General features: G+C 31.1%; 1 protein-coding gene across 1 annotated transcript; it reads right to left on the bottom strand.

Moving 5' to 3' along the window:
- Positions 1 to 10,119: 10,119 nt before the first annotated feature.
- On the bottom strand, positions 10,120 to 11,106 carry LOC130736832 (uncharacterized). The gene is made up of 2 exons (XM_057588612.1): positions 10,380 to 11,106; positions 10,120 to 10,268 (listed from the first exon to the last, which is right to left on the bottom strand). The coding sequence occupies exons 1-2, from the start codon at positions 11,104 to 11,106 to the stop codon at positions 10,120 to 10,122; spliced, it is 876 nt and encodes a 291-aa protein (XP_057444595.1).
- Between the last annotated feature and the right edge of the window lie 2,412 nt (positions 11,107 to 13,518).

Here is a 13,518-nt window from a genome sequence, read left to right as displayed (position 1 = left end):
TTTGGCCATCGAACATAGGAGGCTTTGCGTTGTAACCATCTCTTTGAGTTTCACTGGTGGTGGCAGCCATTGTTTTTCACACCGGCCCGGATCACTGAACACTGTTAGGTGTGGTAATCAGAACTTGCGCTCTGATACCAATTGAAGGTATGAAAAACGGTAGAAAGGGGGGGTTTGAATAACGTTTTCAGTACAAAACTACCACCTTAAAGATTTAGACAAATCTTTCGAGAACTTAAGTGCTAAAGATAAGAGATAGAAAAGCACACAAGGATTTTATCCTGGTTCACTTGATAAATCACTCAAGCTACTCCAGTCCACCCGTTAAGGTGATTTCTTCCTTCTTAGAATGAAGGCAATCCACTAATCAGGTAAGAGTTACAACTGCACTTGAAACCTACAAGTGACTAACAATTACACTGACTTAGCTCTCACTAAGATTCACTCTCTTAGTCTTCTCTAGGATCCGATCAACCTTGATCTCCTAAAGGAACTAAACAAACTGTTTATCAAAGAAATGTTTACAAGAGATTTGCTTCTAAAAAGCTAATAGTAAACACAATGAATTTCAGATGAAAGAAAGCTTAGAATATTTTGAATATTTCTTGCGTATGTGTGTTGCTTCTTCTTGTTCTTCTCACCGCTTCTTTCAATCTTCAGCCTCTATATATACTCCAAGGATTAGGGTTGAGCGTTGCATGGGAAATGCTACCGTTGGAGGGCAGTTCTGGAAAATCCAGCTTCTGCTGTGGCTGAGAACGTTAGGTAGGTCGTCAGGAAGGTACACTTGCTTTTGTACTTGGATAGCGACTTGACCTTTTAACCTAGGAGACTTCTGATCAGGGGAATACTTCATATTGGAACTTGTGAAGCCGGTTGATCAGAGTCAGAGGGAAAGCACAGATCCTCTGACCATTGTATCTTCTGATTCTGAACTCAGAGGGAAGAACATGGCCTTCAGAGTTTCTTGCTTCTGGACTTCAGAGTTTCCACTATTCAGCTTCTGGATCTTCAGAGTCTTCTACACCATCGGAACATCTGAACCTTCAGTGTTTCTTGGTTGTCAGAGCTTCTGGATCATCAGAGCTTCTAGCGACTGAGTCCTCATCAGAGTTTGTATAGCTTCAGATCTTCTGAAGCTTTTCCACTGTTCATACTGAACATGGTGAATGCGAAAGCGTTGCTTGGGTTACCCTTTATACACAGTGCTTCTGATTTGTGTGAGATTGAGTTGAGGTCAGAGCCTGTAAACAGCACACTCAGAAAAACACGTTAGAGTACCACAATTGTTCATATCAAAAGGTTAACTTGTAATCATCAAAACATAGAGTTGTACTACTAGATCAAAACTTGATCTTACATAAATAATAATATCATTCTCTCTTTATACTCCTTTAAATATGGGTCTTTTAGTCAAATTTTATACCAATTAGTGAGCTCTTAAACTGTGTGCATTACCTTAAACAACTACTCACTCCGTTTCTTATTATAAGGTCATTTTTGAGTGTTTTTCTTGTTCCTTATTATAAGGCCATTTTTGAGTGTTTTTCTTGTTCCTAAATATAAGTCCATTTACAATATCAATGGAGCATTAATTATTTTTTCCCAAAATTATCTTCATATTTAATATGAAAGAGACAATGAGATTTTGAAATAATAACTTGGAGAGAGAAATTTATAAGAAATTAAATAAGGGTAATCTAGGAAAGTAAATAAATTCTTTTACAAATTTATTGCTTGTAACTACTTTTCTTAATCTAAGAGAATTGGGTAAAATAGACTTATAAATAGGAACGGAGGGAGTATCATTTTGGAACGGAGGGAGTAACATTTATTGCATTAATTGCATTCATAAAATAGTTTAAATTCATTGATCACCATCATTTATTTTATGTCTTGTAAATCAAGAAAATAGTTTTAATGCATTGAACACAATCATTTAATTTAATTATTAATCGTACATAATTTAATACATTATCATCTTTGCTGACATTTATATCAAATTTAATGTTAAAACTCATAATTGTTAAATACTAGTTTTTAACCCGTGCCTTGCACGGGGAATTTAATTTTGGATTTATTTTTTTTAATTTTTATTAATCAATTAATATCTTTTTTTATTTATTCTATATAGGTATTTGGTTTATTTTTCTTTTTTGCACATTTGTGGTGTAGGTTATTTTTTTTTGCAAAGTAATGTGTTTAAGGTTCGAAAGCACATTTAAATTGACGTATGCACGAAGATTTGCAAACATAAAATGATTTATTGAATATTTTAGGAACATGGTCAATATACGAAGAAAAAAAGTCAAAATGTTTGAAAGTGACCACCGAGGTCAATTTACCAAAAAAAACAAATTCTCAACGTAGGTAAAGACATAAAAGTGAAAGTTTAACACAAAAGCTATTTATTTGCAAACAACCTTAAGGAAATGCAACTAAGTCTTTGAAACCTTGATCTTTTTCAACATTTCTGCATCTTTACTTCCAACAACTTCTGTTATAGAATCATCGTCTGAACGACGTTTTATAGGTGTGTGGGAGTCCTCAACTATAGCTGGAGGTGTGTTTTGTTTACCACTTTTAGTGATTGTCTGCAAAACAAACCTATTTTATAATAGTGATGACCAATGTCTAAACCAAACCTATTTTACAATAGTGATGACCAATACCTCAGTCAGAAATTTTACATTTGAATCGGAAATATCAGAAATCATGATGTAGATATAAATAACCATTATGAATTTAAAACGTGTATCAAAATCTTTTTTTTTCCTATTATAACGTTATGAATTTAAAGCAATTAAATTCAATGAAAGAGTATAAGAGTTTATGGTCTAATTAAAATGATATTTTATCTCATTATTCATGTGTTGTTAATTTTCCATAATAGGTGATTATTAAATTAGTTTAATAAGTATTTAAGTTTGTAGTTAGTGTTTAAAAATCTCTAACTCCATGAATTTTTTAATTAAAACGCATTTTTGTTTAGTGTAATCCTAACATTATATGTTTATTTACTAATTTAATAATTTTTTCAAATACTAAGTTAATAATATAATAAGTAATTGTTTTATTTAATTAAAACGTTGAATGAAAATCAATGTCTGTTTTTTTTAATAAAAAAAAAGTCTAATAAATTAAATTAAAAGTGATGAGAACATACTGATCTGCAAGTAAACAAATTTTTAATACTTGTGCTTGGGAAAAGCGTTAGGAACTCATCGTTTTTAGTAACGTTTAATCTTTCAATCATAACGTTCATTACTTGAGTATGAACTGCGTCACACTCAAATAATCTTCGAAGAAACAAAAATTATGTTGTTATTTGTCATCTAAATTTGTTCAAAGTAATATGAAATCCACAGTACATACATACCTTTCTCTATAGGACACTGCTTGTGGAATGTCAGGATTGAACATTACTTTAGTGCAGTTTAACCCAGCAGTTAGTTTATATGTCCCTGGAAAAAAAATTAGCAATCGATCGTAAGTTTAAGTTTAAACATGTTGATTTATTATATAAAAGTTTATGTTTGTTTGTTGCTCAAAATAATTAAATGTACCTTGATGAATTGTTACAACTCTAAGCAATATGATAATCACAACATGTTTGTTGTCTTTTTGAATTTAGAGGTGCATCCAATTCGTCGACAAATTAGCCGTATAAAAAACATTTAATTTTTTTGCTGGAAAAAAATTAAATAAAAGTTGTTAACTTTCTTCTGTAGGAATTTATAGAAATTAATAATACTAATTTTTTTATTGATAAAAGCAAATTTACCCTTGAGATTCAAGTTCAATGTCTCTGCTCTACATATGGACTCTATTCCGCTCAAATCCGTTGTAATTTCTGTAACACCCTCTAAACCCCGCGTAATTATTAAGGCATAAATCAGAGTAAAATGCATAACACAGAGGGTGTCACACTTATTCTCCAAAACCATAAATGAAAACACCTGTCATACTCATAATAAATATATAAATTTTCCAACTTTAATGTCGCAACATCATATGCATAGTACAGCGGATTTATTTCAACTCCAAAATTTAACATAAAGAGAGTTCATAGGTAACTCTTAACATCAAGGTACAAAACTAAACGTTTCCCGGTGTTACATAACAGAGCATGACTCCCCTAACTAAACCGTAAATGAAAGACTAGCTCCTCCAACTAACCCTCGCGAGAAGCTCCACTATCTTCGGTACCTGAGCGATGTCGCATAGAACATCATTCCAACAGAAGGGTGAGAACTCATATCATATGGATAAGCATAATAATAAATAATGTAAAAGCTTATCTATGCTCCACATAAATTACTCACATTCACTAACAAATAATAAATTATGTAATTTTAACATAATTAATCAAGTTCACAGTTATGGCAAATGCTCCATAAATTATAGCTCAATTAGAACATATATAATAGTCTTTAATTACCACCACATCAAATCTCTCCAAAAATATCACCATAACACATATGACTCAAGTGAGACCCGTGCAAATGCCTTTGGTACCAAAGTTGTTATCCTTAGCGGTATCACCGCGTCCACTCCAGACAGATAACCACCAATAAAGCCCTCGCTCTAGGCTTCAAAACCACTCCAGTTTTGGGACAAGTCACTAGCCTCCACGAGAACTAGCAAACATTGCCTCTTGACAACTATGCAGTGTATTGTGCAAAACTCAACTAACATATGCATATTCAGACCATCTCCAAGTCCTAATTATTTTAGCATATTCATCACCAGTTGCACAAAACACATATTACATGTTATCAATTATACAACTTGCAATCACAACAACTTAGCATCTCAAACATAACATCAATTCAGAAACAACATCATATAATGATTATTAAAAATAGATGTAAATTAAATATAATTCATATATAACAGGTTCTGCAACTATTTCCTAAAGACTGGATTTCTCTCTAAATTTTCCCAAAAACTCACGACATGCTCACGCTCGCCATGTCGCGACATCTCACTGCACAACTCGCCATGTCGCGACATCTCACGACATCTTCCTACGCAACTCGCCATGCCGCTGAATAACTCGCCATGTCGCGACATCTCACGAAATCTCCCTACGCAACTCGCCATGTCGCGACATCTTGCGACATCTTCCTGCGCAACTCGCCATGTGCGCGCACCACACATCTAATGAACTATTAAACAGATGTAAATTATCAAATATACTTAGAAAAATCTAATATTTTTATCATGGTTCCGTATACACGTTTTGTAAACCTCTATAAATTTTCAAGTCACAACTCAAAGTACAAAAATCAGGAAAAATCGTACACTAACCGCAGTTCGTAAGAAACTGGACAGCTTAACCTATACTCACTAAAATACACATAACTCGAGCTACAGACGTAGGAATGACGTGAAACCAGTGGCAAAAGTTTCGTAACAGAAAAACCTACAACTTTTATGAAGACTACTTCTTCAAATTCGGCCACTAACATAGCACGAAAAAGGGTACAAGAGAACGTAAATTTCTGCGCATCATGCAAGCCTATCATCTACCCCCAAAATCATCTAAAAACCAAACCCTAACTATTTCAATTTGGGAATTTTTGCAACCTAGGGTTCCTAAATCATGCTTTCTATCATTATCCACTATTATACCAATCCATAAAACATGAATTCAAACCCTTACCTCTTGTAGATCAGTTCTAAGTTTTCTCCTCTTTTCTCCTCTCCTTCTCTGCTTTCACGCTTCTTTTCTTCTCCTCTGCTAACTTCTCCAATTCTCAAATTCTGATTTCTCTCTTTCTAATTCACTCATATCCCTTAAATAGTCATACTAATGGGCCCCACTCTCAATTACTCACACAAAAACCTAACAACCTTATTTATCTATATCACATAATCACTTAATTATCTAACAAAATCACTTTATTAAAATATACCATAATACTAATTAAAATAAAATAATAAATAACCTAATAACAGAAAATGTGGTGTTACAACTCTCCCCCACTTAAGAATTTTCGCCCTCGAAAATTGCCTTAAACGAACAACTCGGGATAGGAATTCCAAAACAGTATCGATTGTGTCATAAACACATATCGAATAAAACAAGAATTAGACATGCTAATAACCCTAGACTACTGACCAATCATGCTCTGATACCACTAATGTAACACCCTCTAAACCCCGCGTAATTATTAAGACATAAATCAGAGTAAAATGCATAACACAGAGGGTGTCACACTTATTCTCCAAAACCATAAATGAAAACACCTGTCATACTCATAATAAATATATAAATTTTCCAACTTTAATGTCGCAACATCATATGCATAGCACAGCGGATTTATTTCAACTCCAAAATTTAACATAAAGAGAGTTCATAGGTAACTCTTAACATCAAGGTACAAAACTAAACGTTTCCCGGTGTTACATAACAGAGCATGACTCCCCTAACTAAACCGTAAATGAAAGACTAGCTCCTCCAACTAACCCTCACGAGAAGCTCCACTATCTTCGGTACCTGAGCGATGTCGCATAGAACATCATTCCAACAGAAGGGTGAGAACTCATATCATATGGATAAGCATAATAATAAATAATGTAAAAGCTTATCTATGCTCCACATAAATTACTCACATTCACTAACAAATAATAAATTATGTAATTTTAACATAATTAATCAAGTTCACAGTTATGGCAAATACTCCATAAATTATAGCTCAATTAGAACATATATAATAGTCTTTAATTACCACCACATCAAATCTCTCCAAAAATATCACCATAACACATATGACTCAAGTGAGACCCGTGCAAATGCCTTTGGTACCAAAGTTGTTATCCTTAGCGGTATCACCGCGTCCACTCCAGACAGATAACCACCAATAAAGCCCTCGCTCTAGGCTTCAAAACCACTCCAGTTTTGGGACAAGTCACTAGCCTCCACGAGAACTAGCAAACATTGCCTCTTGACAACTATGCAGTGTATTGTGCAAAACTCAACTAACATATGCATATTCAGACCATCTCCAAGTCCTAATTATTTTAGCATATTCATCACCAGTTGCACAAAGCACATATTACATGTTATCAATTATACAACTTGCAATCACAACAACTTAGCATCTCAAACATAACATCAATTCAGAAACAACATCATATAATGATTATTAAAAATAGATGTAAATTAAATATAATTCATATATAACAGGTTCTGCAACTATTTCCTAAAGACTGGATTTCTCTCTAAATTTTCCCAAAAACTCACGACATGCTCACGCTCGCCATGTCGCGACATCTCACTGCACAACTCGCCATGTCGCGACATCTCACGACATCTTCCTACGCAACTCGCCATGCCGCTGAATAACTCGCCATGTCGCGACATCTCACGACATCTCCCTACGCAACTCGCCTTGTCGCGACATCTTGCGACATCTTCCTGCGCAACTCGCCATGTGCGCGCACCACACATCTAATGAACTATTAAACAGATGTAAATTATCAAATATACTCAGAAAAATCTAATATTTTTATCATTGTTCCGTATACACGTTTTGTAAATTTCTATAAATTTTCAAGTCCCAACTCAAAGTACAAAAATCAGGAAAAATCGTACACTAACCGCAGTTCGTAAGAAACTGGACAGCTTAACCTATACTCACTAAAATACACATAACTCGAGCTACAGACGTCGGAATGACGTGAAACCAGTGGCAAAAGTTTCGTAACAGAAAAACCTACAACTTTTATGAAGACTACTTCTTCAATTTCGGCCATTAACATAGCACGAAAAAGGGTACAAGAGAACGTAAATTTCTGCGCATCATGCAAGCCTATCATCTACCCCCAAAATCATCTAAAAACCAAACCCTAACTATTTCAATTTGGGAATTTTTGCAACCTAGGGTTCCTAAATCATGCTTTCTATCATTATCCACTATCATACCAATCCACAAAACATGAATTCAAACCCTTACCTCTTGTAGATCAGTTCTAAGTTTTCTCCTCTTTTCTCCTCTCCTTCTCTGCTTTCACGCTTCTTTTCTTCTCCTCTGCTAACTTCTCCAATTCTCAAATTCTGATTTCTCTCTTTCTAATTCACTCATATCCCTTAAATAGTCATACTAATGGGCCCCACTCTCAATTACTCACACAAAAACCTAACAACCTTATTTATCTATATCACATAATCACTTAATTATCTAACAAAATCACTTAATTACCATATACCATAATACTAATTAAAATAAAATAATAAATAACCTAATAACAGAAAATGGGGTGTTACAATTTCTGATGTGCGTTACTTCGCCCATAACATCTGTTTTAATGGTAATGTCAATACATGGAAGTGTTGATGTATTTGAAGTTATTTAAATGAAGGTAAATATTTACATACCAACTAAGAACCGCTAGTCAAAGTCAGGATTTAGAATTTCTTGCACGCTGTCAAATATCAGATCACGCACAGGAAACACATCTTTATTATATGGAACCATCCTTGTTCTACTTTGCAAGTGTATCTTGTAGATATGCCTAGATGCACTAAGACCTCAGAAATTATGTCATACCCAGAATATTCAAAACAGTATACCAAACCTTCCGTGATTCTGTTGGCAAAACGTTCATGAAGGTTACGTCTACACTCTGCATGGATTGTTTGACCTTAGAATTGAAGGAGTTTCATATGAATTTATGTCTGTGTATTAAATTAAAATACAATTACATATTTAATAATAGAAAAATTGTTTCTGGTTTACATACTTTTCGATCCATCAACAACAGATTATAGAACGAACCATCGTGTCCTTCCTCATCTTCTTCCTCCTCTTCTTCAGCAAACCACGCCCTTATTACTCGAACGACAATAGTCTAATCATGTGCTAAAGGAGTCAGTTGGTCAAGTAGGCTATAATTCAGATTCATGATGCAATAAAGTTTTGGAGATGAAAACAAACGTATGTTGATTTTGGCCTGAACTTGTGTATCAAAGGAGATGTATACTAAAGTGTGTGTATATATATATATATATATATATATATATATATATATATCTATATATATATATATAGACTTATTGCTCTTCTGTGATTCCTAATTGATTTTGTTTTGATTTATTATTATTTTTTGTTGAAGCTGGAATTTTTATTAGTATAAGTTGAGTTTTTTTAAAAATTTAATGCGTTATTCAATTTTTTACTTGATCCGAATTTTTAATTTATGTATGTAGGTTTTATTTACTTAATTAACGCACATAATTTTGTATAATTAATGTATATAATCAAGTAATTGTAATTAAGGAATTATTACTAAGTTGTTGCTTGACTTTTTAAAAATAAATCGATGTAATTAATGTACTTAATTGTGATGGATGAATTTTGAAATTAAATCAATGTTATTAATTTTGTTTTTTTAATTATAATTTAAAAGTATTATAGTTCGATTTTCCTAAATAGCAGTCAACGGTTTTAAGGAAAGATATTTTTAAGGAATATTTGTTAAAAATAAATGAATGTAATTAAGGCAGTTAGACTATTTTGTTATTTTGAATTTAATGTACTTTATCACGTTATTAATGCAATAAATTTGGTATTTTTTAATAAATATGATTTTTTTTACGCATTAAAGGTTGAAAAATACCTTTATTTAAATTTTAATTTTTTTAATGCTAAATATCATAAATGGGCTTGATTATTTATTGACTTGAAGTTAATGCAGAAAAAAATCATTAAATGCGTGACTAAAACACATAAATGTGTGTGATTATTTAAGAAATAAAAGTGAATGTAGGAAAAAGTCATCAAAATGCGTTTATTAATTTGTAATGTGAGATTTTATGATTTTTAATCACTCCTTTAATTTATTTATTTATTATTAAATTCGTAGTGTAATATGTTTCAATACGATTGTTCAACCATATTTTTGGACAATTAGTAAAGAAGCAAAACGTATAAAGAAAACCAATAAATTTGTGATGCCTCATAAATTTTACCGTCATACAAATTTCATAAAATTCAGAATTATTTAGGATAGACTGATCGGAAATTGACGTCTTTGAAACTTAAACGGGTAACCTGAGACAGATGGAACCATGTCCATTCTTGGAATGAAAATGTCTTCTCCAATGTTGGTTCATGTTATTACAGTGACCTTTATAACATTTGTTCCAAGATCAGCCACTATTAGTTGCGTTCCATTGCATAAACCGGCTGCGTGATCTGTATTTCTCAATACCATTATCAGAGCACCTTCCTTCAATATAATTTTGTGATTTGGTATTCCTGAGCATGTAATATCATTTAAGAATTATGTAGTAAACCACTCTGATTGTAGTTCAGTGTCCTCGTCAGATTTTCAAGTGCTATCTGAGGTTAAGTACTCTGTTGTATTACCTGGTAGTAAATCAAGCATAAAATAATTAACCTTCTCAACACATTCCAATGTAGGACACAGTATGCATCGTTCTTCAAAAAACTTCTCAGTCTTCATGTTCTGCACCAAATTGGGATATGCAAAATCAACTAGGTCAAGAAGTGGATTTTCACTATCCTGTATCAAAAGATCTTCAGGAATTTCAATATCTGATTCACCACGCTCATTTGATTCGAAATCACCATCTCCGATTTTGAGAATCCAGTCAGCAAATTCATTAATTTCTGTTGCAAGCTCTGGTGAACCTGTTGTGCGTAATCTCATGTTTTTAGTGAGCTTTAAAAATTTACAGTATTTCCAAAGATCAGAAGAATTTATTGTAGCAGATACAATGCCTTGTCTTCCACCTTTTGGAATGACTGGAAGAATTTGTCTAAAGTCACCACCAAGAACTACAACTTTACCGCCAGATGGTTTGTCCATGTTGCTTTCATCTTCTTGCCTCATGATATCGCGCAAAGTCCTATCAAGTGCCTGAAAACAATTCTTATTTAACATAGGAGCTTCATCCCAAAAGATCTTGGCACAGATCAGTAAATTTTCCCTTAAACTACCTTGTTTGATGTTGCAAGTAGTTGTTTCATCGGTTTGGAATGGAATGCAAAATATGGAATGTGCTGTTCTAAGACCCGGCAACAACAAAGAAGCTATACCACTTGAAGCAACATTCAGAACAATCATACCCATTGAACGAATGGCTGCATATAATGTATTCCAGACAAAAATTTTGCCAGTTCCTCCTAATCCATACTAAAAGAAAAATCTGCCACTATCAGACAACACTGATTGCATTATGTTGTCATATACACCCTTCTGTTCTGCTGTCATCATTGTTAGATAGGATGCATGTTTATTTGTCATTTCTTCTTTGTTGTAGTTAAGCTCATCTACTATGAACTTGTTTTGAAACTGTTCCACATCATAAAAAATTGGATAGGGCAGACAACTATGTTCCTTTAGAGGTTTGCCATTTCTTTGAAGTATTTTCTCTATCTCAGCCAAACACAAATTTTGTAACCGATCATCTTCAATATTTAGTCCTGAAAAAATCATCAAAGTCGATTTTTAATACCCCATAAAATTTGAAATATATCATTTATTCATTTTAAAATTAGTAGCTGCGTGTAAATATTAGTACAGTAAGAAGTAATGTAGTAAAAAATTAATAGTATAATTAAAATTGTTATTTTATAATGAATAGGATATAGTTTTTATTGTTTTTTGCACAGTCTAAAAATAATCAATGAATAAAAATTAAAGTTTTTAAAAGATCGTCCCTAAGGTTTTAAATATGGTAATATTTATAAAAAAACGACATGAACACGAGTATTAAATAGGGTAATATTTATAAAAAAGGAAATAACGCGGTTTTTTAAAACGAAAAGAATATAACAATATATATGTATTTATAATTTTGAATTAAAATCATTAAAATTTGAGTGTTAAAATCTTTTTTAAAGCGTTAAAGAATATTCGAAATTAAAGTTCTGATCATTGACTAACATTAATGTATTTTAAACACAATAAATAGGTGTGGAAACTACGTTTCTTTTTAATGAACGAAAATTTGTTGTCAATGTTTGTACTCCCTCTGTTCCTAAATCACTGAAACTATTTTTAGCTGAATTTTGTTCTTAATTATCTGCCACTTTACAAAGTTCAAGAGAGCATTAATTATACTTTACCAATTGTACCCTTCATTTATTGGTGGTAGGAAGATTGAAATGTTAGAATTAATAAGAGAGATAAAGGGTATAATAGAAAGTTAAATAGTACTTTTAATAAAACAAGAACATTAATTATTATTTCTTAAAACTTGTGCAACAACCTTAAAATGTCAGTTATATATAACGGAGAGAGTATTATGTATTGACTAATAATTAATGATTTTTTAAACCATTAAATAAGTGTATTAATGTTTTTTATCATTGACTAAAATTAGAATCTTGTAAATCAAATTAGTGTAACGTATATGTAATTTCATTGACTAACAATAATGTATTTAATAACATTAAATGACAATAAACATCATTTTAAATTAATTACACATGAATAAAGGAGTTATATTGTATTTATAATTTTGAATTTAAATCATTAAAAATGATATTTAGAATCGTTTTTTTTTCTTAAAACGTAACAAGATAATCGAAATTAAATTTTTGACAATTGACTAACATTAATGTTTTTTTAAAAAGTCAAATAGGTGTGTAAAATACATTTATATTTAAGGAACATATTTTTTTTAGCTAATGTTTTTAATATTAATTGACTAATAATTAAGGAATGTTAAAACCATTAAATAGTGGTATTAATGTTTTCTATCATTGACTAAAATTTGAATGTTGTAAATCAAATTAATTTAATGTATACGTAATTTTGTTGACTAACATTAATGTTTTTACTAACATTAAATAACAATCAATTATAAACACCATTTTAAATTAATTACACATGAATAAAATTCCTTTTTTTTTTTGAAAAGCATGAATAAAGTTCTTTAATATCTTTTATGATTTTAAATAAGAAAATTAATATAACTAAGTGGTTTATGTAAGGAAATTGAAGGAAATTAATAGTTAATTTCGAAAATATTTTCCTTAAATAAATAGTCAATGCATTAAAATTTATTTTATTATTTTAAATTTTTTTATTTGAAAAAAAATGAAAATAGAATTTATTTCATAAAGCATTTAATGTCTTTTATGATTTTAAATAAGGAAATTAATATAATTAAGTGATTTATATAAGGAAATTGAAGGAAATAAACAATTAATTTCGAAAATATTTTCCTTAAATAAATAGTCAATGCATTAAAATTTATTTAACTATTTTAAATTTCCTTATTTGAAAAAAAATGAAAATAGCATTTATTCCATAAAACATTTAATGTCTTTTATGATTTTAAATAAGGAAATTCATATAATTAAGTGGTTTACATAAGGAAATTAAAGGAAATAAATAATTAATTTCGTAAATATTTTCCTCAAATAAATATTCTTCGCATTAAAATTTATTTAATTATTTTAATTTTCCTTATTAAAAAAACGAAAATAGCATTTATTTCATAAAAAATTTAATGTCTTTTATGATTTTAAATAA

Source organism: Lotus japonicus, chromosome 2 (genome assembly GCF_012489685.1).
Source record: "Lotus japonicus ecotype B-129 chromosome 2, LjGifu_v1.2".
NCBI classification, from domain to species: Eukaryota; Viridiplantae; Streptophyta; class Magnoliopsida; order Fabales; family Fabaceae; genus Lotus; species Lotus japonicus.
This window is presented reverse-complemented; position numbering and strand designations above follow the sequence as displayed.